The sequence below is a fragment of the Protopterus annectens genome, chromosome 1.part0 (assembly GCF_019279795.1).
Source record: "Protopterus annectens isolate FY-2018-M chromosome 1.part0, PAN1.0, whole genome shotgun sequence".
NCBI lineage: Eukaryota > Metazoa > Chordata > Ceratodontiformes > Protopteridae > Protopterus > Protopterus annectens.
The window spans coordinates 221,490,743-221,516,418 of NC_056725.1; the positions used below are offsets into that span (position 1 = coordinate 221,490,743).

Here is a 25,676-nt window from a genome sequence, read left to right on the forward strand (position 1 = left end):
GCACTACATCAGCCATTTTACATTAAGAAGGGCACGCCTGTACCCTTGGGCAGAAGTGTGTGAATGCAGCTTTGTCTGAGCTGGGGGCTGCTGGAGAAAGGTTCACTGTTTGCTTTCCTCTTGGTAGATTCTTAATTTCACCTGTATTTAAGCCTCATGTTTGCGTGTTGCAGCGCACCATACAACAAGAATTAGGGGTGACCTGTATAGATGCAAACATCTTGAAACTCACTCTTCCCCTAGGCATCTGATAGTGGAACCCTCGCAAGCTTCCCTACTGCACTACTGGCACACTGAGCACCATTGCCACAGTAATTATCCATAGCTTCAACAGAACAAGCACCTTTGTTAGTCCTAGCACAAAAACTGGTCAGACTAGCTCAATCCCTTCCTTAATCATACATACAGTAAAAGCTTGCTATAATGGATGGGCTGTTTCCTGTCATTTCCCCAGCCAGCCTGATTGACATGGGCATCCTGAAGCAATGTAATAATTGCCTCATGTATACGGACAACCACCTACTCCTAAAAAAACAAATACTCTATGTAAGAGATGTAATTACATTATGAAACTGGAATAAGTTCTCTCATGTAAGAACAAACCAGTCATCAAACAGGTGGCCAGCACACACACTTCACCTCTCACACAAAATGAGGTCACAACACAAACGTAAACCACTTGCACACACTACCATGCAAATGGAAACCACTACCACAATAACTCATACACCAGGGTCTAAGCAAATAAGCCCCAAAGGCAAAAAAACTCAAAACCTAATGTCTTGGTTATAGGTGACTCCATAGTGAGACACACAGATGTCCCCCATGACTGTACTCTCAGATTATGTGTCTCAGGCAGGTATGACTCTAGCCCTAAGCAGCATTCTACCTTCACCAAGATGATGCCAAAAAATGACTGAGTTTAACAATTGGCTTAGCTTGTGGTATCATTCCAGAGGGATCCAGTATCTGTCAGCCTGGGAAGACATGGTCTACAGGCCATGCTGCTTTGCAAGAGATTGTCTGCATCTGTCTCCTCTATGCTATCAGATACTAAAAAAGGTGTTTGCCTCTCCCACAGTGATTTTTTAGGCAATGCCAAAACAAAAAAAATGTCCGATGTAACAAAATCTACATGAGACAAACTCAAAGTTCTGCTGCTTAATGCTAAGAATCTAAACATGAAACTGTGCTCCCTTGAAGCACTCCTCACTTTGGAAGATGCTGATGTCTGTGCTGTTACTGAGACATGGTTCAAGGCCACGAACAGCACCCCGGCCATACAAGGCTACAATGCCTTCCACACAGTCTGACCTCAAAATGAGGGTGACAGAATCAAAGGTGGAGGCATATCCATCTTCTTTAAAGCCAAGTACATCTCGAGACATGTCAAACAGTACTACTCTCTCGAATTACTCCATGTCCAACTAACTACAGACAAAATACCCTACCACATCACTGCTAGCTATAGGTCCCCTCACCATGAACCAAGAAAAGCACACCACCTACCTGGACTTATTGGTCCAACACCTTAGTCACAGGAGATTTCAACCATCCTTACATTGACTGGGTGACATACATGAGCATGAAAATGCTTGCCCAGAGGTTCCTGCACTTTGTCAATACAAATGCTCTGGAACAGATAGGTCTGCACCCCCACAAGGGGCTCAAATGTCCTAGACACAGTACTCACCAACATGGGGGGAGGTCACTCCACCCCCCCACCCCCCCGTGTGATGCCTTCCCTTGGAAGATCAGACCATAAATCAGTCTCATTCAAAGTAACTACAGAACCTGTCACCACCACAGGAGCAAAAAACTCAAAACATTTCCAAAACAAACTACAGCCTAGAAAGCGATGGTATAAAAAGTTTTATACACCCCACAGTCACAGACAACAATGACTCCTATGCAGAAACGTACACAAATGCCTATATAAAAACTTAAGCAACTGTACAAACTCGACTGTGCCTGACCGGGTTAAAATCAGGTCCTCCCGAAAAAACAAGCCACCCTGGTTAGATCTCAAGTATAACTAGATTACATAACAAAAGGAAGAAACTGATGTCTAAGAACAAGGGGGAACAGGCTCAGCAGAGGAATAATTCCCTCCACAACTTGAACAAGCAAATCAGAAATCTTGCAAAGTCCTCTAATGCTAATTATGAAGGTAAAATAGCATCCTTAGCTAAGGACAATCATAAGGCATTCTTTAACCACACCAGAAATTTAAAAGGGAATGCCCAGCTTTGTGCCACACTGCCAGTACATGGCACCACTCACACTATAATACAAGAAATTGTCAACCTGCTAGCTGACAAATTTGGTGCAAACTTCAACCCCCTGTTCCCACCAGCCATACCTCAAAAGCATAACTGACACAAGTCCTCTGCCTAGTATCACTAGAGAACAGGTCATATCTGCACACTCCAAGGCCAAAAACATGGCCTCAATAGGGCCAGATAACATCTCAGGTTGCTTATTAAGCAATCTAAAACAGGACCTAGTGGACCCACTTAGCATTCTCTTTAACCATAGCCCGAAAATTGGCTTTGTTCCAACAGAGTGGAAAACAGCATCAGTAACCCCCTTGCACAAGGTGGGGGGTATCAACCGATCCTGGGAACTATAGATCCATAAGCCTAACCAGCCTCATCCGCAAGGCCAATGAAAGAATCATCATGGACCTCATCAACAAGGACATAGGTGACCTTCAAATTCTAGACCCAACCCATTTTGGCTTCATTAAGGGTAGATCATACTTATTAAACCTAGTAGACTTCTTCGAGAAAGTCACCAAAGCCCTGGATGACGGTAAAACAGTACATACTGCCTATCTTGACCTAGCCAAGGTTTTTGACACAATCCCCAATCAGGTATCATTGAGAAACTCTCCCAGATGGGGTTTAACTCTTACATCACTAGATGGGTTGCCAATTGGCTCACCCACAGAACACATACTGTTAAAGTTGGTGACTCCACCTCTACCAGTAGACACATTACCTGTATCATACCACAAGGATCTGTGTTGGGTTTTTTACTGTTTGGAATCTATGTCTTGGAAGTCCACAGTAAAGCTGACAGCCTTTTGCTTACCACGCTCTCTAATTATTGCAAATTTGGTTCCATCATTGAGCCCCCCCCCCATGATGTTAACGTACTACAGGAGGGGCTAACACAGACAAATTACTTGTCCCAAAGTCACAGTCTAAAACTAAATGCAAAAAACTCCATTATTATCACATTCGGCAAAACAGAATTCTCCACTAATTATAATACTGACAGCAGCCCCAGAAGTTCAAACCCAGTGGTACAAAATCTGGGAGCAGAGGTAGATGGCAATCTGAACTTTGACCACAAAGTTTCCACAGTGGTAAGGAAAGCTTTCTATGTTGCGCATCTCATAAGTAAGGACATTCTATCCAGGTCTAAGGAAGTTATTAACTCCATTGTACACGACCCTCATCAGTCCATTAATAAAGAGTACAATGCTCCCTTCCATGTACCTCACCAGACAACTGCAGCAGCTGCACAGACCACATAGGTTTCTCACCAAGAAAATACTGGGCCTCCAAACTATGACTTACGTGGAGAGACTGAATGCCCTATCACTATACTCTGTATCGCACAGCTGCTGAGAGGCGACTTGTGCCTGACCAACAGGACAGTCTCTGATCCTGCTTCAAAGGATATGCCGCACATCCACAAGTCAAACGGCACAAGAGTCACTCACTCTAGGGATCTTAACCTAGCCTGTGACATTAGCAGAACATGCTGGAGAGACAGATACATCTACAGAGATTGCTGCTACTCTGGAATAAACTTCCAGTTCACGTGAAGCAGAGCTCCTCATTAATCCTATTCAAGCACAACCTGGACAAATAGATGGGAGACCGCAAATTCACCCAGGGGGTGGCACCCATGGCCTCATGGACAGGGGTAGTCTGTGTTTATCATAGACGCGCTGTGCGAATTACATCCATCTAACCAAAGACAATTGAGGCAACTCAGGATTAACATGGCTAGACTTGTAAGGGCTCTAGGGCCACTAGCCTGGTAACCTCCTATGAGCCTATGAAAAGGTTGAAAATAAACTTTCCAATCTTTTTATAACACAGTTATTGAATATTTACATAATCCATAACAAAAATATGAATTAAAAATTGCCATTTCCCTCATGACAAGACAACTCTTAGGTTTTTCACAAAGAAGTAACCAGGCACTGTACAGTAAATCAGTACACTCATATTTGCCTGCAGTGTTGAAGTGCCTGTACAGTTTTACAGGCATGGCTATACTACGCCATATCTTCTGCAACAACTAATTTTTCAATACAAAATACTTAATACGTATTCTATAATTTTTGAATGGCAAATGAAAATCATGCAAAATAAATAGTCGCTTACATTGGACAGTGAGATGGCCCACTTTGGTCAAGCTGAACAATTCTGGGCTCCAGTTTGTTTTTCAGACACACTTCCAACAGTTCACCCACAAAGTTTTGTTTGTCATCAAATGAGTCATCTGATGCCTGTATATTTTCAAAACAAAGACAGACATTAAGCAGCTTAGATTAGCATCACAGTTCAGTAAAACTTAAACATACAGTAGACTACTATGAAGGTTATTATTTGATATATGACATTTTCAATGATTATTTGTTTCTTAATGCAATATTTTATGATTGCTATTCTGATCTGTACTTTATTGTACAAAAACCTAAATGCCCTGCAGGTCAACTTATGTTATCCTTTACCCTTGCTAAGAAATGGAATGCCCTACCATCCTCCCTAAGATCCTGCAACAACCTAGACAACTTCAAAACCCAACTCCATTCTCACCTCTATCTGAATAGGACCTGCAACTGTACTCTCCAAACTACACCGGCCCAACTATCCTCCCCCTTCTCTCCAGGCTAACCTCTATAACCCCCTGATCCTTCTCTAATCTTTCCTAAAAATACCAAAGTATTAGCAACTAAACCATCTTTTACTCTATATGCTTAAGCTACCCAAGCATACCTCATACATTCCTCACCTCTTATAAAATACTAATTGCTTAAGCATCCAACATTAAAGTTTAATGTCTTCTTTCTCTTTGCTTTTTTCTCTGCCTTTTTATATAGTATATATAATTTTATATAATAAGCCAATTCTTCCCAAATTGAAACTGTCAATAATTTTGCTATTCTGCTAATTCTAGTAATCTGATATTGTTTGTAGACTACCTTGTAACCACCAGTTAACTTGTAATGTTTCTTCTATGTTTGAACTCTTTCTTGTAATTAAAATTGTTTTTGTGGAGCTTTTCTCCCCGGGCCTCCACTGAAAACGGGCCACCATGCCCAGTGGACTTCCCCGGTAATCAAACTGAAATAAATAAATAAATAAATAAATGTAAATTTTATTGTACCCTGAAACTTTTTCCTTCCAGGACTCTCCTGTAAAGGTGTTATTAGACTAGCAAGACTATCCCTGCTAAAGATTTCTCCTGGAAGGTGGTTACATCAAGGTGCTAGAGAGAGAGTGAAAAATAAAATTTGTTGTGGAAATATTGTGTGGTTGGTGGTTTTTCAGTAGTGGATCTGTACCAGTTGTTGGCAAGTTTTGATTTCTTGTTTTCAGTTGTTGCAGTATCCCTGCTAAAGAACTTATCAAATGTACGTAAACAAATAAGTGCCACTGTATTAAAGCACAACTGCTCGCACACTGCTAAGTAAATAGAAGTTATGTACTTACCATAACGTTCCATCTGAGTAGGTGGATTCATTTGTCTGCAACCTGTGGGGTTATGGATCCGATATCGGATCCGAACCGGTATGATTATCCAGCTATGGATCCGAGCTCTTAGCTCCTCCCCTCACCCATAATGCCCTGCTCTCCCTACATGACCTCAGATCGAGTTTGCCCTGAATCAAAATACCCTGGAAAGGGTAACACGTAATATGCAGGAAACTGACAAGGCCAGGGGGATAGGAGGGCGGGATGGTTGCAGACAAATGAATCCACTTACTCAGATGGAACGTTATGGTAAGTACATAACTTCTAAATCTGAAGTAGGAGATTCATTTGTCTGCAACCTGTGGGACAGAGTCCCCAGCTACCTGAATCTTGGGCGGCCGTCATGGAAGGATATTCCGGAGCACCGCGGAGCCAAAGGATGCTCTACCTCTAGATGTGATATCCAGCTTGTAATGAGAAATAAAGGTATGAGATGAAGCCCAAGTGGCTGCTGAACAAATGTCATCCAGAGGAATACTAGCCTTAAAGGCCGCTGAGGTAGAAACTGACCGGGTCGAATGGGCCTGGACTCCCTCCGGCGCGGGCCTCCCAGAAGCCTGATAAGCTAAAAGGATACATTGCGAAATCCAGCGTGACAAGGAGACTTTGGAAATTGGCTTACCCAGATTGAATTTGGCAAAGGAAATGAACAACTGGTCGGATTGCCTATGGCCAGCTGTCCTGTTAAGATAAAAACAAAGCTGCCTGTGAACATCCAAGGAATGCAGCTTGTATTCACCCTTGTTTTGATATTTAGGAAAGAAAACAGGGAGGTTAATGGACTGATTAATGTTTGCTTCTGAAGCTACCTTAGGAAGAAAGGAGGGATTGGTCCTGAGGTATACGCGGTCTGGATGGAAGACCAAGTAAGGAGGCTTCATGGATAAGGCTTGAAGTTCCGAAACTCTTTTGGCCGAAGTGATGGCTACTAAAAAAGCAGTCTTGAGGGATAAAAATTTAAGATCTACTGTGGCCGCAGGTTCGAAGGGGGGAGTGGTCAAGGCCTGAAGAACCAAAGAAAGATCCCATGGAGGAACCGCGTCTAAGGAGAAAAGTGCCTTTTAAGAAGATTTTACACAATTTGGCAGACATAAGAGGTCCAGAGTCATGACCAACATGATAATGAGAAATGGCCGCGAGCTGCACTTTGACCGTGGAACTACTGGCACCATCATTAAAAAGAGTGGTTAGGAAGTCTTGCACCAGAGGAAGGGGAACGGTAAAGGGATCTAGACCTTGCCGCTCCGCCCAAATGGAGAATCGTTTCCATTTACTGCGGTAAACTTTCCTGGTAGATGGTTTATGAGCCGCCACCAGGATGGCCTTAACGGGGGATGAGATACCGGGAGTCCTAATTAGGAGTGGAACTGGAGCAGCCAAGCAGTCAGCTTCAGGTTGTCCAGATTCGGAGTTGGTAGGTTCGATGGGCGCGATATCAGATCCGGAATGGGATCTAGAATCCAAGGTGGATTCACCGAGTGAGACCTTAGGTAAGGGAACCAGATCTGTCGAGGCCAGAATGGGGCAATGAGGATCATTCTGCACCCCAACCGAGAGGCTTTCTGAAGAACTTGGAGCATCAGAGGCAAAAGGGGGTAAGCATAAAGAAGACCGGGAGGCCAAGCATGCACCAGAGCATCTCTCGGGGAATCCCCTGGAGGAGGGATTAGAGCAAAAAAACTGTCGCACTTGGTGTTTGAGGGAGACGCAAAAAGATCGCAACAAGGAGCTCCCCACCGTGCGAAGATACGTTTCGCTACTTGAGCATTGAGAGACCACTCGTACGGGGAGAGAATGGTGCGACTGAACTTGTCCGCAAGGATGTTGGACCGACCCGGAATATGCGTTGCGATGAGAAAGCGGCTGGTGGAGATCGCCCATTCCCACACTCTCATGGCTTCTCGACATAAGGGATAAGACCTGGTTCCCCCCTGTTTGTTGATGTACCAGACCACCGACATGTTCTCTGACTGAATCGCAATTGTTCCCAGGGGAAGAAAGGCCTGAAGTGCTCGCAACGTCAAGAGCACTGCTCTCATCTCTAGAACTTTGATATGCAGGGAGGTCTCTGAGTCGCTCCGCGTGCCTTGGACCGTCCTGCCTGCAAAATGCCCCCCCCCCACCCGAGGCGGGAGGCGTCCGTAGTCACCATGGCGAGAGGGGGAGAAGCACAAAAGGGGCGGCCTCCGTGGAGATCCTGTGAGTGGAGCCACCACAAGAGGGACCGCTTGCAAGCCTTGCTGATCGCGATGGGATGATGCATAGGTAGAGCAAGGTAAGACCACTGCACTTGAAGTGTCCACTGAAGGACCCGCATGTTGAATCTGGCGAGTGGAAGAAGAGATATTGCTGCCGCCATGGACCCTAGAGCCCTCAGGACCAATTCCGCCGGAACACAGCTGAAGTGGAGGAAGGCCCGCACCTGGAGTCGCAGATTCTGAACTCTGTCGGCTGTGAGGAAGGCTCTTAACTCCCTCGTGTCTAATTTGGCACCTATAAAATCTATCAACTGAGAAGGGGCCAGATTGGATTTTGCTACATTTATCGTGATGCCCAGGCGGGGAGCTAGATGAAGAAAGGAGTCTCGCGCCAATGATAGTAGATGCCTTGTTGGGGTGGTAAGAAGCCAGTCGTCCAGGTACGGGAAGACCTGCACCCCCTGAAGTCTCAGGTGGGCCGCAACCACTGCTAATACTTTGGTGAACACCCTGGGGGCTGTGGTGAGACCAAAGGGAAGGACCCTGAACTGGTAGTGACTGGCTCCCAGCCGGAAGCGAAGAAACCTCCTGGAACGTCTGTCCATTAGTATGTGGTAGTACGCATCCTTGAGGTCTATAGAGCACATCCAGTGAATCTCTCCCAGAAGGGGGAGGATGGATTGCAAGGTGACCATCCGGAACTTCTCTTTGGGAACAGCCAGGTTTAACAGGGACAGGTCTAAAATAGGTCTTAGGTCCCCCGTCTTTTTTGGCACTAAAAAGAACCTGGAGTAGAACCCTGATCCGATCTGGTCTGGGGGGACGGGCTGGATGGCTCTTTTCCCCAGCAGATGGCCAATTTCTGCGGCGGCCTCCCACTGACCGGGTGGAACGTCGGGGAGGGATTTTAATTTTGGAATGTGATGAAAGGGGATCTTGTATCCTCTGGATATAATGCGGAGGACCCAGCGGTCTGATGTTATGGACTCCCATGCCGCTAGGTGCTCCGAAAAATGTCCCCCGACTGCCTCCAGAGTGGAGCAGTCGGGCAACCCCTCAGGGCTGCTGCGCGGGCCATTCAGAGAAAGGTTCTCTGGACCCGAAATTCCTGGGAGCCCCTCTGCCCCTGGGGCGGCGTCCTCCCTGTCCTCCTCTGCCACGGAAGGACTGGTTGTCCGGAGCGAGTTGGGATTGCTGCGACTTCCGGAACCACATCTTCTTCTGGCCCTTTTGGTTCCTAGAGTAGGACCTCTGGGGCACAGAGAAGCAGATTCCGACGGCAGACAGCGTCTTCCTGTCCTTTTCGCTCTGGGTCAAGGTGTCGTGAACCATTTTGCCAAAAAGGGCAGAACCATCAAAGGGGGCGTTCGCGAAGGACGCCTTGAAGGGCTCCGTGAAATCGCAATGACAGAGCCAGGCCTGGCATCTAGTGACTAGGCCTACTCCTGCAGCTCTAGCGGCTCCCTCAGTAGCATGGGACAGCAACCGCATAGAGGTATTTGTCACGGATCGGAGAGTGGCCATACGGGTGGAGTGCAAAAGTTTGTCCTCCTCCGACATGGACTCTGGGGGGGATGCAGCGTATTCTTTAATCAGATCGTGCTGCATCCTGGTAACATGTGCCAAGTAGTTGAGCACCCTCACTGAGTAGGTCGCAGAACTAAACATTCGCTTCCCCAAGCGGTCCATCATCCGAGACTCCTTGCTCGGAGGATGGACTGAAGGACTCTCCTGTGCGAGTTCCTTCTTGGTGGCTGCTGCCGTCAACATGGCATCTACCGGAGGCCCCTTACTCCAATAGGCAAGGTCTGCAGGGGGGCTAAGGATTCTGTCTGGCCTTTTGGGGATTGGCTCCACGGTGTCCGGTTCCTTCCACGCCCTGGTGGTAAATAAGGTCCACCAGGGGGTCGGCAGGAGGGGACACCCAAGAGGTAGAAGGGCCCGCTTCGAATGCCTCCAAGAACACGGACTCGTCCGAGGAAGACTTGGGGGCAGACCACCCACCCCTTATGCGAAGCATTTCCATGATGTCTCCAAAGGAGACATCCTCGGGGGGGTGATCTTGGGGAGCCTTCCCCTTCCTCCAAATCAGTGTCTTCAGTTAAAGACTCGGGGGAGTCTATGTGCCTCCTTTTACACGTATGCTTGCGAGGAGCTTCCTCGGGGAGGCTGTCCGAGGAGCCCTCGCAAGCAGTGTCTTGTTCCAAAGGAACAGCTTGGGGCACTCAAGCGGGCTGTCCCAGTGGCCGGATGGTGGAAGCCTGACCCAGTGCAGATGGAGCGCGGGACGGAGCCGAAGCAAGTGCCGGGGGTCCGGAAGCCCTCAACAGAGCCCTCTCCACTACATCAAAAGCCGAGGGGGAGCCAGCCCTGACCAAAGGATCCGAAAGTCGGCTCCCCCTCGGATCCGAAGAGTGGATCAGAGCCGGCCCCAAGACACTCGGATCCGAGGGACCAGTGCGCTCCGACACAGATGGCGCCGAAGGCACACTGAGTCCCCCGGATCCGAAGCTCGGAGCCAGGCTCCGAGAGGTCGGATCCGAAACACTCGAGGGCAGGGTCGGATCCGAAGTACCTAGTACTATCGGCGCCGACCCACCCCCGGCTCCGAAGCTGCCTGGCTCCGAATGCTCCGAACCCGGGTAGCGGGTCGGAGAAGGAGCTATAGGCTTGAAAAATGGGGTCGAGCTCCCCCCCAGAGGGGGGGGGAGGCAGGAGCACTCCCATCTGCATCTGGGCCTGGATGAACCTTCTCATCATCCAGTCCAGATCGGCGTCGGAAAGGCTATATGTGGATCTCGAAGAGGCTACCGAGGTAGGCCTTGAATGCCTCCTCGATAGCCTCGACGGAGATCGGGTCTCCTCCTCCTCAGGCCCCGGTGAAAAGCAGACCGGAGACCAGAGCCGAGGGGGGGGGGGAGCCAGCAGCCAAGGAGGCCGGAGGAGAAGCCTGCTTAGCTGGTGGGGCCGAAACGGAGGTCTCGGCCCGCCGCTTGTGGTGCTTCTCTCTCCGGTCCTTTTTTCTTGCCTCTCTCTCCTCCAACCTAGCAGCAGGAGGTTGAGTCCCAGGTGGAGGAGGGGGAGCAGGCGAGGAGGGAACCGAGGCCACGGTACCCACCACAGGAACGGGAGCCGAAGCAGAGTCCGGGGGTAGAAATCCCGCCAGGACCAGCTTCGACCTCCGCTCCTTCAATGCCCTGGGGTTGAACCCTGCACAAATGGAACATCCAGAAGTGAGGTGTTCAACCCCAAGGCATCGAACGCACCGAGTGTGGCCATCAGCAGGGGAAAGCTTATGGCCACACTTGGAGCACTTGGAAAATATTGCCTTTGGGGCTTGGACATAATAAAGTTTTTTTTTTTTTTTTTTTTTTTTTTACCAAAAAAACAAAAGACAGAAAACTAGTGCTACACAAGCACACACACAAGGCCCCAAACAATACACACACACAGAAACTCCGACCAGCGAGGGGAGGGTATAAACTTAAAGTTTTAAAAATTAAAAATTTTAAACTGAAACTATCAAAAGATAAAAGGGAACCTAACACAATCACTCAAAACTCACAACAAATTAAGAAAATAAAGCTTTCTTTAGGTTTAAATAACACTTAGCTGAAGAGCTCAAAGATCCAAGACCTGGTTACCAGCGCGGCAAACTAGATCTGAGGTCATGTAAGGAGAGCAGGGCATTATGGGTGAGGGGAGGAGCTAAGAGCTCGGATCCATAGCTGGATAATCATGCCGGTTCGGATCCGATATCGGATCCATAACCCCACAGGTTGCAGACAAATGAATCTCCTACTTCAGATAAATCTTTTTACTTTGTCAGTGCTACTTATTTTTGAAGCTACAGGCCCAGTATTGAAAATATATCATGAAGCCGTAAACTGGTAAGCTTTCAGCAAAGTGAATTACACTGAACATTAAATGCTGATCGTTACAGCAACATGGTAGCATCAGTACTGCTACAGTCAACTTTACGATCTCACCTGCATGTGAGATTTAAGATCAAAATAGGTGATACTCGCACTAGTTTTTCATGACTATAATAAAGTTAATGTCACATATATGTATAAACTGATACAGCTCTGTTGTTCATAAAGATAAAACCCTGGTTGTCACCAAAACAATACAGGACTGATTGATGACCAGGGCAATGCTAGCCTCTCCATCCTAGGGAGAGGGAGGCAGGGCAGTCCACTGCATATTCAACAATTAGCACAAGGACAGATGTGCCAGCTGACAGTAAAATGGCCAAAGAGAAGTACCCACTAAGCAGCTTACATAATATAGCCAAGAACAAATTCAAGGGCAGAAGCAGTTACCTATAGTAAGTGCAAGACCAGGTAACTACTGCAAGTTCCAACATACCGAAAAACAAACTGTGATTGTGACAAAAACTGAACTTTGAACCGTGCTGTTACGTTTTTAAAGCATTTTAGCAATGGGAAGCTTCATCCCAACTAACCTCCATATCCCTGTTCCTTAGTTATATTAACTTGAGATCATGGCACCTCGGATCAAGGGTAATTTTCTGGGATACGGATCAAGGGTAATTTTCTGTGATACGGCTATCCTGAAATTAGTATTTATTTGTCTTACTTGCTGTTCTTGGAATTGTATTTACAATCCCCAGACTTTCAACAAGCATCCATGTGGAGGCATACATGGGTCAAAGGGCACGGCACTGTGACATTCCCACTCATCCAAGCTGCTTAGGACTGTAAAGAGGGAAGGTCAAAGCAGAAAACAGAAAATACCCTGATGACTGGGGAGGCCTTTGTGTATGAATTATGGTGGGAGGGGTGCTGATGGTAGGCATGCAATAAGGGGAGAAAAACATGCAGAAAAATGATATTCATAAATCTTAATGCAGTACATAGTTTTATCAATTCAGTTCTGATACTTTTATCGATTCAATTCTAACTGAAAATGTCAGATGGAATTTGGCGACCAGCTATGCAGACACTTGTATATCACAACTGACTGGTGCTATCATTACTTACAACTTTCCATTCATCAAGTGTATATTGTTCATTGTGTTACTTACTACAAGTCTTAGCATGTGACTTCTTTGTTTACGTCATTTTTGTATTTTTTTGTAGTAACAGGTGGACTAAGACTGCAATAGGTCCTTTGGGATCAGTACTCTACCCCTCCATTAACAATCTCAAAATAAATAAAAGAAGCATATCCACATTAAAGATACTGGAAAATAAAATTAAGGCCTGCAGTGCTTGTATTCTCTGCATTTGATGAAAGTGTAAAAGATGCTCAAAAAATTAACTGAATGCAAAGACTAAAAGTACTTTGAAGTAAGGGTCACGTATACAGATAAATTACTCGTTTCTGCAGCTAAAGTATCTTGAAATTTTGAAAATAATGTTATATAGGTTTAGTGGATCTAAGATCACATAACTTACCACCAGAATTCCTCCAAAAATCAGCAGACACACAGCTTATCCTATTAGTGTACTACTAAACAGATCCATTCAAGAGTCCTTCATTCCCACCATCTGGAAAAATATATTTATCCTCCCACTCCACAAAGGTGGAAGCAGTAATGATATATCTAACTTCCATCCAATTGCCATCTCCTCTCCCATCTCCAAAATTCTGGAAAAATGTATCTATAGCCAACTACTTTACTAACTACTACACCACAACCTCTTCTCCCAAACCCAATAAGGCACCACCACTGCTCTTATATCTTTCTTGGACACAGTCAACCACGCTTGAGACTTGAGACTCAGGATACTTTGTCTTCTCACTATTTCCTGACCTTTTCCAGGCATTTGATACGGTCTCCCACCACCACTTCTGACCAAACTGTCCAATTTAGGCACATCTCCCCCGACACTAGGCTGGTTTTCCTGCTACCTTACAGATAGGCAACAATCTACCAGATGGCACCAATCCCTCTCTCCTTTCCTCAACATCAATACTGGAGTACCACAAGGTTCCATACCAGGACCACTGCTCTTCAGCATTTTCATTAATGATTTCCATACCAGCATACCCCATGCTAATGTCATCCAATATGCAGATGACTCCACCATCATCCGCTTGGCCAAGTCTACTTCAGAACTACTTACACTCACCCAAAATGCCTTCACCTCCACTGAAACCTGGATGTATAATAACCATTTAGCCCTAAATTTTAATAAAACCAAAACTCATGTTATTCACCCCCCCCAAAAAAAAACAACACTCCTAACCAAAAATGAATTTACCATCAACTCACTCAACAACACCTGCCCTGAAGTAGTCCCATATAACAAACTTCTAGGGGTTGTCATATATAAACACCTAACTTTTGACCAGCACATTAACACAAATATCAAAAAAAAGACATCAGAAACTAGGCATCCTGTACAGGCACAAACACTTCCTCATCTATGCAGCAAAACTATCCCTTGCCTCTTCCTTTCTACTTCCTTCCTTGCTCTATGGTTCACCTCTCCTTACAAATATACAGTCCTCTCTTAAAAATAAATTGGACTCATGCTACAATAAAAAATGGCAACATTTGTAACCAGTGCCAAACACTCCTCCCACCTCTTTGTATCACTCCGTCTAAACTGGCTAGAACATCCCCAACATCTAACATATGTGCAACTAACCACAGCTCATAAGATAGTCTATAAGCCTTCTAATCATCCTGCCTTCTCCTCTCTGTTCACCATATATCACCCAAATAGACCTCTGTGATCAGATCATCAGAAGCTCCTGAATGTAGCAAAACCTAACCTTTCCGCCGGTCAAATGTGTTACTCATATTCTGTAGTAAAACTATGGAATGCTCTCCCTACGTCAATTAGGTTTACTAGTAACCCTGAATGCTTTAAAACTTTGCTGAAACAGCACTTGTTCTCCCATTGGCTATGTACATGTACCAGCACGGACTATAAAAAAAATCAAATATTCCTAGCCTTCCTATTTTTCCTACCCATCTCACTTACGGCTCAGACTCTTCATATATACATTCAGTGTTTCCAACTTACTAAGTCCCACTATATCAGTTACCTACCTTGATGCCTGCATAACAATAGCTCTAAGGCTGTCCCTCACTCTCAGAATCTTTACTCTGCTGCTCTCCATCTTACCTTCTCTACTGCAGAACTGAAACATTGTATTGTTCACACATTCGCTATTATCCCACGTCATCAACTGTATTCTTGTTTGGTGTGCATACTTAAAAATCGAACATCTGTATAACTAGTATTACCTATTTATTGTATCACCTATTCTGTAATGTCGTGTTCTGTACCATCACTGCTTGATTTCTGTATTTTGATTCTGTACCTTTATCATGTTTTGTTTTTTGGAGCTTTTCTCTCCGGGCCTCTATTGAAAACGGGCTCACCCTGGACGAGTAGACCTCCAGGTAAACAAATGCAAATAAATAAATAATTTTTTTTTTCTTCTGGGAGTGCGGTGAGTTGGCAGACTTTAATGATTCTCTGTGGCATGCATGGTCAGAGATTCTGGGTGGGCAGTGGGCAGACTGGTCTGAAGAGGTAGATGACTCTTCTGAGCTGTGATACAGAATTGGAATTGCCTAGACATGGTAAGGCCCTGCTGGGTCTAATTATGATGGCTGCCAAAAAAGCAATTATGAGAAAATGGAAATCAAAATCTAAACCAACTATACTGGAAGTAATGAACATAGTAACAGAGGTAAAACAACTGAAACTGAGACCTTTAGAAAAGGGTAGAAGCAAACTACATAGGAAAAAATGGGAATTGTGGGAACAATACATACAAGGAATGAGGCCTAAAAGGCAGCAGGACTTAAATGAGCTATGTAATGTCTGAGTGAGAAAGACTGGATAGATTATCAGTGATGTATAATATTTGCAACTGGAAGTGTGCCAGTATGGTAAGGACTTAAATGAGCTATGTAATGTCTGAGTGAGAAAGACTAATTAGATTATCAGTGATGTATAATATTTGCAACTGGAAGTGTGCCAGTATGGTTTGTGATGTAAAATGCTTGTGACTAGGATTGTATCGGTGAAGTTTGTTTTCATTTATATAAATGTATGATTGCCTATGTAGTAAGTGATGGTTTAATGAAGATGTTTCTTGTTTTAAGAATAAAAGCAGGAATTGAATAATTTATATAACACTGCTCAGGTTATATGATATAGAGCAATATATGTGAAGTATAATGTTTATGTTAAAATAGTTTAATTACTTTGATATGAATGTACATTCACCTGTGTCACAAGTGATAAATCAATAAAGGTGTTTGGAAAAAAAAAGACTATAGCTTGCAACAGTCTTTTCTATCAGTCATCAAAAATTACCCAAGTAAAAGTATCAAAAATTATCCAGGCTGAGCCTGAAATTGGCCAGTACTGATGAGCACACTACCCCAGTAAACTAATATAAATAACATTCAATTAAATTAATAAAATATGAAGCACAGCTTTGTAGATAACTTACCAAAAGGGAGGGTTTGGTATAATGGTTAAGGTCTTTACATCACAGATACAAGGTTTAATTCTGACCTCTGGCTATTGGCTAGGCTTGTAATAGTCTGCCAAATGATAGCCTAGTATTTACCTATGAACCTATAACGGTAGATGCTCAAACACAGCACTGATGCAGTATTCTTCACAAATACAACCATACCTCTCAACCTCATAGAGCAAAAAATCTGGACAAAGCCTGAAATGATGGGGGGGGGGACACAAATAGGGACAGATTTTAAGTATAGCTCTTACAAACTTAGAAAGTTGATAGAATAATATGTTTTGCATTAGCATGAATTTTCTGAAGGATAGGGAGTCTTAAACTCAAATGTTTGTCATTATTTAATTACTTCAATCCTCAGCTGTTTACCAGAAAAGCACAAATGTTGGGAGGAACACACCAAAAATATGAGGAAATAATCTGGACATTCTGCGAAAATCTGTACAGTTGAGAGGTATGAATACAACTTCTGTCCAGATACCCATAAATCTCGCCAGTCTACAAAGTTCAGACTACTTTTTGCAGAATGCACATCCACCCTTGGCATAAGCAGATGTGTATAAGGGAACATACAGACAATGCAAAACTCAGGGCTTTCCTGCCCATAAAGTGACAGGCTAAAGCATATAGCATTAATTCAAATCCGAGAAAGACAATAAGGAGGGAAAAAGAATATGTAAATTGGAAAGGATACCTCTCCCCAACGAGAGAAAGTGGTTAGTAAAGGTAAATGAAAAGAGGGTATATGTGCTTCAACAGTGATCTGTTTGAACATTTCCTATTACAGTAAGTTATCTAACAACTGTACAATATTCTTCTTAAGATCACTGCTGCAGTATTATTTGCAAATGGGATGACTTCCAAAGCTTTAAGAGGTATGAAAGGAAGTATATGAACAACAATTTAGGATGCCCTGCAGTACAGCTCGGGGAAATCCAGTTCCATTTCAAAAGAAAATAATTCGTAATGCTTGGCAGCCATGTGAAAAGAGCAGTAAGCAGCGACTTCTATGATGGACTTTAATGTCCACACCTTTCAAAAATGCTCCTGAGGTACCAACTGCTCCAGTACTGCCACCCTTTGCATTATTTTGGAGGATCCTTGTCATGATAGGAATAACAGAACCAAACAGAAACAGAAATCCATATAGAAATAGTTTCTTTAGAAACTCTGTCTGTTTTTCTTCCTCATTATAAGAAAATAAAAAAATGTTTTTTATTCTGTCCAATGAAATCTGAGTTGCCCATGTAGTCTAGGAAGTATACAATTCTTTTTCACTTTTTTTGTGGATTAGTACAGAAGAAAGGGAGCATAACAGTTTGAATAAGGATAAATTCAGAGACCACCTTTGGCATAAAGGAACGGATGGTTCTCAGACTCACCCTGCCCATGTGAAATATCAAGAAAGACTGAATACATATAACTGCCTGTAATTCAGAGACCCTTTTAGCAGAAGTTAAGGTTACCAATAACACATTCTTTAAAGTCGAGCTGCTGAGTTAACTTTTCTAACGCACAGTTTAAATCTCATGGAGGAGTCATCTCTTTCTTTGGAGGTGTACTGCTCTAGGGAACTGTTTAAGCAGAAAAAAAGAAGATAAAGGAGAATCCAGTGGCACAAAGGCCGAAACGGCCAAGATATGTACCTTTAATGAAGTGCACACTAAGGCAGAATTAAACAGTTCAGACAAGTAGTGGAGATCAAGAAGTGCTCCCACTTGAGATGGATCTAGTTCTTTGGCACCAAATGAGAAAATCTTTTTCAATTAGATAGATAAATAATATTTCCTTGCAATAAGCTTATTTCCCCAAATTGTAGCATGCCCTCAAAGTAAAGGTGCCTAAAGGGAATCAATATCCTCTCATCCAAAATGTTAGAATCAGAAGGTCTAGAAGCATCAGAGACCCCTTGTCCTAGGTAAGCAGTTCCATATTCAGGTAAGCAGTTCCATATTCATAGGTAGGTACTAGGCTATCGGCCCTAAGGCCTATATAAGCCTAGCCATAATGATTCCCTGGCTATTGCTTCCCACAAATATTTACTTTCCTGGACCCCTGTATAGCAGGGCTACTAATGTGATCCCCGGGGAGAATTTCCTATCTCCCATCCAATAGTCAAGGTTCCTCTTGAAGAGGGCCATTGAGGCGCTCTGCCTGACATGTATGGGCAGCTTATTCCAGAGTATGGGGGGTCTCTGGGTCAGGAACCTATCCCTCCAGCATGTTCTATTCATCTTGATGACAAGGTTTAGATCCCTGAAGCGTATGGCAGAGGGATTGGGATCTCTTTAAGTGTAGCATGTCCAATAACTCTGGGTTTGACATGGCCTTGCATGTTAGGCAGATATTGCCTCCAAGAAGGCGATATGCGACAGAGTATAGCTGGAGTTTCTTTAGACGGTCAGTATAAGTCATCTGCATTAGGCCTGTGATTTTTTTTGTGAGGTATTTCTGCGGCCTTTCTAGTTGTTGCAGATGTCTTGTGAGGTACATACCAAACGGGTATGTAGTTTCTGCTGATTACACTTTGGAAGCTGCATTAGAAGGGAAAACCAGGGTTGTCTAAGTCAAACGGGAGTCAGCAACAGCACTTGTGAAACAGTCTTTATTATCTTCAGAAGATCTTTAGGAATGGCAGGAAAGAAGGGGCTAAAGGGGTACAGTAACATCCCTGTCCAAGGAAGTGAAAACGGCATCTGTCTTCCAAGCCTCTTTGCAAGGTGTCCTGCAGCAGAACAGTTTTGGTTGTGTTTTGTGTTTGGAGGTGAACAGATCTACCTGAGGGACACCCCACTGGTGGACAACATGCAGGAAGACTACTTTGTGTGGCACTTACTTATGAGGGTCTGTCCTGAATCCGCCCAGGGAGTCCGTCACTGTATTCTGTTCTGCAGGAATATATGTTGGCTGAAGAAAAAGGATGTGTTGAATGGCAAAATCCAACTTTCTAAAGGTAGTAGGACCATGTTTTATACCAAAACAAAGCCAGCACCACTGATGAAGATGGTTAGTGCATCAAAACCAGTCTAATCTATTTGTTTTTTGCTTTTGTTTTATCGCTGCTTGTAATAAAGTACTTTTACATTCTTCATGTCAAAAGTGGTGATGGCTTTGCTTTGTACTGTTCATTTTGGATATGCCTTGCACACTATTTGATGGATCTGTGCATTTCTTCAGCTTTTGAAAGACCATGTCCTACCCATGCTTGTTAATATATAATATCACAGTGGTGTTGGCTGTCACCACCAGTAATGTACCTGGAGTCCAAAGTTGGTTTATTTCTTTGAGACTGGCATGTCTGCATCTTTGTTATGGTTCCCATATTCCCTTTATCCTTTACACCTTGAGAGAAGCAGCCCTAAGTAAAGTGTACAGAATCTGTGGCCACACTCCGACAATGGCTTGAATGGCAGAAGGGGGCTTCCACATTTGTTGAACTTGTTTGACCCACCAAAGCAGTTCCTTTTTTACAAAGTGGAGAACTGTAATTGTCTAAAAGACAGCATGGGAGCGTTTGGCTCATAGTAACATGAGGCACCACTGTAATAAAGTCTGCCAAAAGGAATCATCAAAATGGATGAGGCCATGAAACACAAAGGTCTTAGAAATTCCGTCACTGAAGTAATTTACTGATTCAAAAGGATTCATGAAACAGAGATGACAGGTCTGGAGTTTTTCTGGTGAAAGAAAGGCAGTCATTAAAAAAGTATCCAGGAGGCATCACAGAAACATCACTATGTGGAATGGATGCAGGGCTGACTTTTTTAGGTTAAGCGTGAATCCCAGTTGGTGAAGATGATTGCAAACTTTATGTCTGTTAATGTTCCTGACTAGATGGAGCTGAATTCAGACAATCATTCAGGTAAGAAAAACGTGTATGCAGTGAAGCCTACAGTAAACTATTACTGCAGCAGGGTATATGGTGGAAATGTGTGGAATGATAAGACCAAAAGACAAAGTAAAATGGCAATGTAATCTCAAAACATAGAATCTTAAAAAGAGCTGTGATTCTTGTGAACTGGGAAAAGGAGATGACTATCCTTTAAGTCTACAATGACCGAAAGAGTTTGTGGAGAGAGACAGAGGGAGGAAATAAGGGTAAAAGTGTTAACATTTTGAATCTTGGAACTTTCATGAAGGTGCTTAGTCTGCAGTGCCCTAGAATAGATCTCCAGGAGCCCTTTTTTCTGTGAAACACAAAAGTCTTCAATAAAAGCCTTTTCCCCATTGATTTACAGGAACTGGTTCTATGACCTCATGGAGCTGTAAGTCTGATATGATTGAAGGAAGGTAGTGTTTTGGAATCTCAAGAATTGCTGCAGGAGCAGGGAAGGATGCCCACTAGAGTTGGCAACCATTTTTCCTGATATCTAATTCCCAAGAGTCTGCTGTGATAAATTCTCAGGCAATTTTCTTGGGTAGGCTGGGTTGCTGAGAAGAAGGTGATTTTGGCAAGGATAGTAAAAAATAATTTCCTTTGAGAATTGGATCCTTGAGATCAATTAGCCTCTCTTTTAGGGTCACCTTCTCATTTCTTTTTAAACTTACCCTTTCCAGATTTTTGTTGTCCGGATTTGGGTGGCTTATCAAAAAAGAGGCCTGGATTAGCAGGATAACTCCTTTGAGATTTAGAAAAGAAAATAGAGGAATAATTATTTAATACCTTGAATTAGTTTCTTTCCTTCAGCTTTTTAAAAACTTCTGCAAATGAATTTCTAAAGAACAGATCTTTTTGTAAGGGTGCTTTTATGAAATGTGTTTTAACATCTTCTGGTAAAGGATGTAGTCTTAACAAAGGTTGTCTCCTCACAACAGTACCACCCACAGCAGCTTTGGAAGTATCATCAAATAGCATCACAATCACATTTATTGGTGTGGTTGGCTACTTTTGAGGTATAATTAATCATATCCAAGTGCAAAGATTTGACAACAGAATTAAGAATGCTAGCAACAGAAGATATTCTGTCCTGGGACTTCAACAGATAATTTAGCTGAAAGATAAAGTGGGTGAGGTACAGACACTTTCCTATATCTGTATAAGGCTCTAATATCTTTTGTAATTAGGTATAGGATTAGAAACAGGGAAATATCATAGTTCTTTTACCAATGTCAAGAGAAATAACAGCTGAAGCAGCTATGGAATTTTATAAAGATATTTGTGGGAGCCAGAAACTCTGCAAAACCAATCTGACACTTTACAGATTGGAAGTTGTGAATGAGGAGACAAATGTCCCTAACACGGGAGGAACAGCAGCAGGTTTAGAAGTGTCCATGTTCAAGAGTTCATACTATCTTTTCTGGAAATTAGACACCTCTCTGCCTTCCAAGTTAAAATAGTCCTTCATTCTGGCAATAGCATCTTAAAAAATTTCATCATCAGGAGAATCAGAGGAAAATTGAAATCCTGATGGATAAAGGGATCTGATGAGCAAAAGCTAGCCTCCTTAGTCTGAGTTAGAAAAATCTTTCTCTTCAAAAGGAACAGGATTCTCTTTTTCTTTCTAAAAGGAGTAGAAACTAAATAATAAGAGTAAGGCTGACTAGTCTGAAAAGCCTAAATGGCTTTGAAAAGGCAGAGCAAACTTAAACAGGTGGTCTTCATTGTTTTTCTGCCTGCAAAATGGAGTAGAGGGAAAAGAGATAATTTGGTTATCTGAGTATGCTGATGACGAACATAAAGACATAGTCCCTGGGGGTAGAAATGGAAGGTCTAAGTCTAACCTCCATTAAAGCGACCGTGTCATCCAAATGAACAAGGAACCGATGAGGCCATCCTTTGCCCTCAGTCATAGTTAGTCTCAATTCTGCTTTCTCTGCTAACTCAGCCATGTGGTTGCCCTTGTAGGACAAGTTGGGATCCTTAACCATAAAGTTCTCCACAATGGCACTATTAGAAGGCTCAAGATAAACAGATGGAGAGTCCAGGACTACAAAGGCAGCTTGGCAAAGTTGCCTATCTCAGACCAGCTGAGAGACATGTATGTCTGGTTACTATCCAGTACCTCTCTACAAGATTTTTGTTTCTTTTTGGCTGTGGGGGAATGTTGGAAGTTGAAGTGGATGACACAATGGCAGCCTAAGGTGTCATCAAGAGGTTTGTTTTCAAGGTACATCCCAAGGGCATTTAGTCTGCACTGCTATTATTCAGACCCTAAACAGAACAATTCATGCGGGAGTCCTTGTATGGAAAGTAACACTCACAATCACTTTCATTTTTCCTGACAGATATGAGAGAATTTCTGACAAAATACAATTCTCTGTCTCATATTGCCTACTAAGAGGCAATCTCTGCTTGACTTACAAAGCCATGTCTGACCCAGCTCTGTTAGAAATGCTACCTCTAAAGAAATCCCAATCGGTCCGCACCACACGCTCCAGAGACCTCAACCTCATTACTACAGTCAACAGAACATGCTGGAGGAACAGGTTCATAACCCAAAGAATGCCCATGCTATGGAATAGACTTCCCATACATGTCAAACAGAGCACCTCACTGGCCCTCTTCAACATAATCTTGATGAGTGGATGGGAAATACAAAATTCACCCCAGGTATCACTCTACTGGCTCTACTCAACAGAGGCACTGGGAACTAATGTTAGTTGGCACGATGCCAGGGTAATCCTATGGGCTAGGCCTGCAAAAGCTCGAGGGCTATTAGCCTAGTACACACCTATGAACTTATGAACCTATGAAGAGGAAGGGTTCCCAATGGAGTAATTACCTGATACAATCTCTGTGCTAAAGCTGACCAAAATGGGTGATTAGATGCTGTGCTAACCGAAGGTACATAGGCGGATTAGTAGTAAGAAAGTTCTGAGTTCTGGTGCATCGGTACATCTTCTTTATATACACACGTCCAAGATCATCCTAAGGTCAGATGAGGAAGGAGCCTGAACTTTGTAGACTGGAGAGCTGTACTGGTATCCTGGTAGAGAGGTCCCATTTATAAAGACTATTGCAACAAAGGTCATATGAAGATGGTTTGCTATCAGAATTTTAAAGGCTTGTGTTGGAAAATCATGTGGCTGAAAGTAAGCTTTCAAAGTTTCACAATGCCAAAATGAAATAATACAAAATTATCATAATGAAAGTAAAGCTTAATTTGTTATTATGAGTTCAGCATTGCGAATAGAGATGTGGTACAGTGAGGCCTGGGAAATTACCCTTTTCCTCACTGTAGTGTGATCTCAAAGTTGGTATATATAATTTGCAGGGGTTGTGGGGGGTGCAGGGGGGCTTGCCCCCCTGCTAAAATGTAAAAGTACATACAGGCTTTCGAAACTGGAAGTCTGGGATGTCGAATGTCGTTTGTCGTGTTACTGATTTAAGCTAAATGTTGTTTTTGTTTTCGGAATTTTAGTTCACTCTTTTGATCACAAATTATTTTGCCTTCAAAATTTTGATGGTAAACCTATGAAGACCATCTACATATACCCCTTAACAGTCTAAACCTGAATCAAAACTTCCAATACAGATTTTCAAGCAACAACTGAAACAAAACAGTTTGTTACAAGATTAAAACTTGATTATGTTTGCCAGTCTGTGATGCAAATAATTTCAGCTGTTGATGAAACTGTAAATAATGGCACAGTCTGCATGAACAGTTAACTTTTGACAACAGCTTTCACATGTCTGTAAATGCAGTGAACAAGAACTGACCAAGCAGAAATAAACAACTATTAAAGAATAACTGTATTCAAGCACAGACAAGGCAATTAAGTGTTAAACAAAGGTTGAAGATTATACAAAGCTTTAAACATGCAGAAAAGGAGGCAGAATATCAAATGCAAACTAAATGATTGAATGCATTGGTTGCCTCCTTCTGTCATTAAATACAGCTTAATGCAATGCAGTATGCTCCATGTTCAGCATCATCACTCGTAAATAAAAGTTTGAATGTTCCTGTTACACACTTGGAAACAATCAAAATTTAACAATCTATAACTCTAGGCTAACCTCTGTAAAATAAGAATAAAGTATTCAGACATATTAAGTAAATTGTATGATGCAATGTACTTTTTCTGCTTTAACTCAATTCCTTATCTTTATCTGTATAACTAAAAATTGGCTAACATGATAAAGATCCTTAATGGAATTCATAAAACCAAAACTGAATTAATTCTTAGCTGTAAGCTGCCACTCATCGCTAGTAAAACAAAAGCCCTCAGTTTTGTGTTTACACATAGGAGTAAGATCTGTAAACATGTATTGTGCTTTGCAGTAAGAAGAAGAAACAAGGAATGGATAAAATCAGCTCCCTACTGAAATGTGGGGAGTGAAATTGGCAAGTCCTAACATGCCAAAAAAAGAAAGAAAATGCAAGAGAAGACTGAATATTGAATATAGCTCTTCTCCTTTAAACTTCTTTTTTATACAAATGCAAGCCCTCCTTCCTCCTGATGTGGTGGTGGGAATTCCCCCAAACTTGTATATACCAACTTCAAGACCACCATGCCATGGAGAAAAGGGAAATAACTGATCAGATAGTTTGGTGGGTTAAGGCTCCTGCTTAAGCTGCTTTCTGTGACAAGGGTGCAGAGTTCAAAATGCCCTCCCATTCTAAGTTATATATAGATACCCTCCACACAAAGTCCTACCTAATATTATTGGGTAGCATGGCTAGGTTCAAAAAGGGCTTTTATGGTCTTTAGCCTAGTATTCTACAATGATACTGTGTTACTACCGTATTTCTACGTAAATAAGACCTAACCAGAGAACAAGGCACAACATGGTTTTCCATGGTGGTCATGATATAAGCCCTACCCCAAAAAAAAGCCCCAGTTAAGATCATCAACAACACATGGTGGAAGTGCTGAATTATAGAATAATATTACTGACAGCTGTTGACTGAGGTTATCATACTCTGCTCACCATTTTCGGACCATTCAGACACCCAACTATTTCTCTTTGCAGAAAGTCGTAAGATTCTTTCCCTGGGAATCCTCCACGATTCTTACTATAACCCTAATCCTCACTTACACTTGACGGTTGAGATCCTTGGCACATAAACACTGGCAAGTGTACTTTGATTGGTCAAAGTACAGACACCGCATGTAAAACGTGCGCACTTGATAACGAATGGTTGTGGTTGTGTCTTTTTAACCATCGCCATTTTGTGTTGCCACTCCTGTCTCGTAAGTCTTCAATTAATCCCCCAGACAAGATGAGTGCAAAAAGAAGGAGCTATTCCACAGAGTAAAACAAAAGAATCGTGGA

General features: G+C 43.0%; 1 protein-coding gene across 2 annotated transcripts in view; it reads right to left on the reverse strand.

Annotated features, from left to right (window-relative positions):
* The window catches only part of EIF2AK2 (eukaryotic translation initiation factor 2 alpha kinase 2), a 1,554,704-nt gene that overhangs the window by 1,078,962 nt on the left and 450,066 nt on the right, over positions 1-25,676 (reverse strand). For both annotated transcript variants that reach the window (XM_044057939.1, XM_044057874.1), the window contains exon 8: positions 4,407-4,531. In XM_044057939.1, coding sequence (XP_043913874.1) covers positions 4,407-4,531 — 125 coding nt within the window. The remainder of the gene's footprint in view (positions 1-4,406; positions 4,532-25,676) is intronic.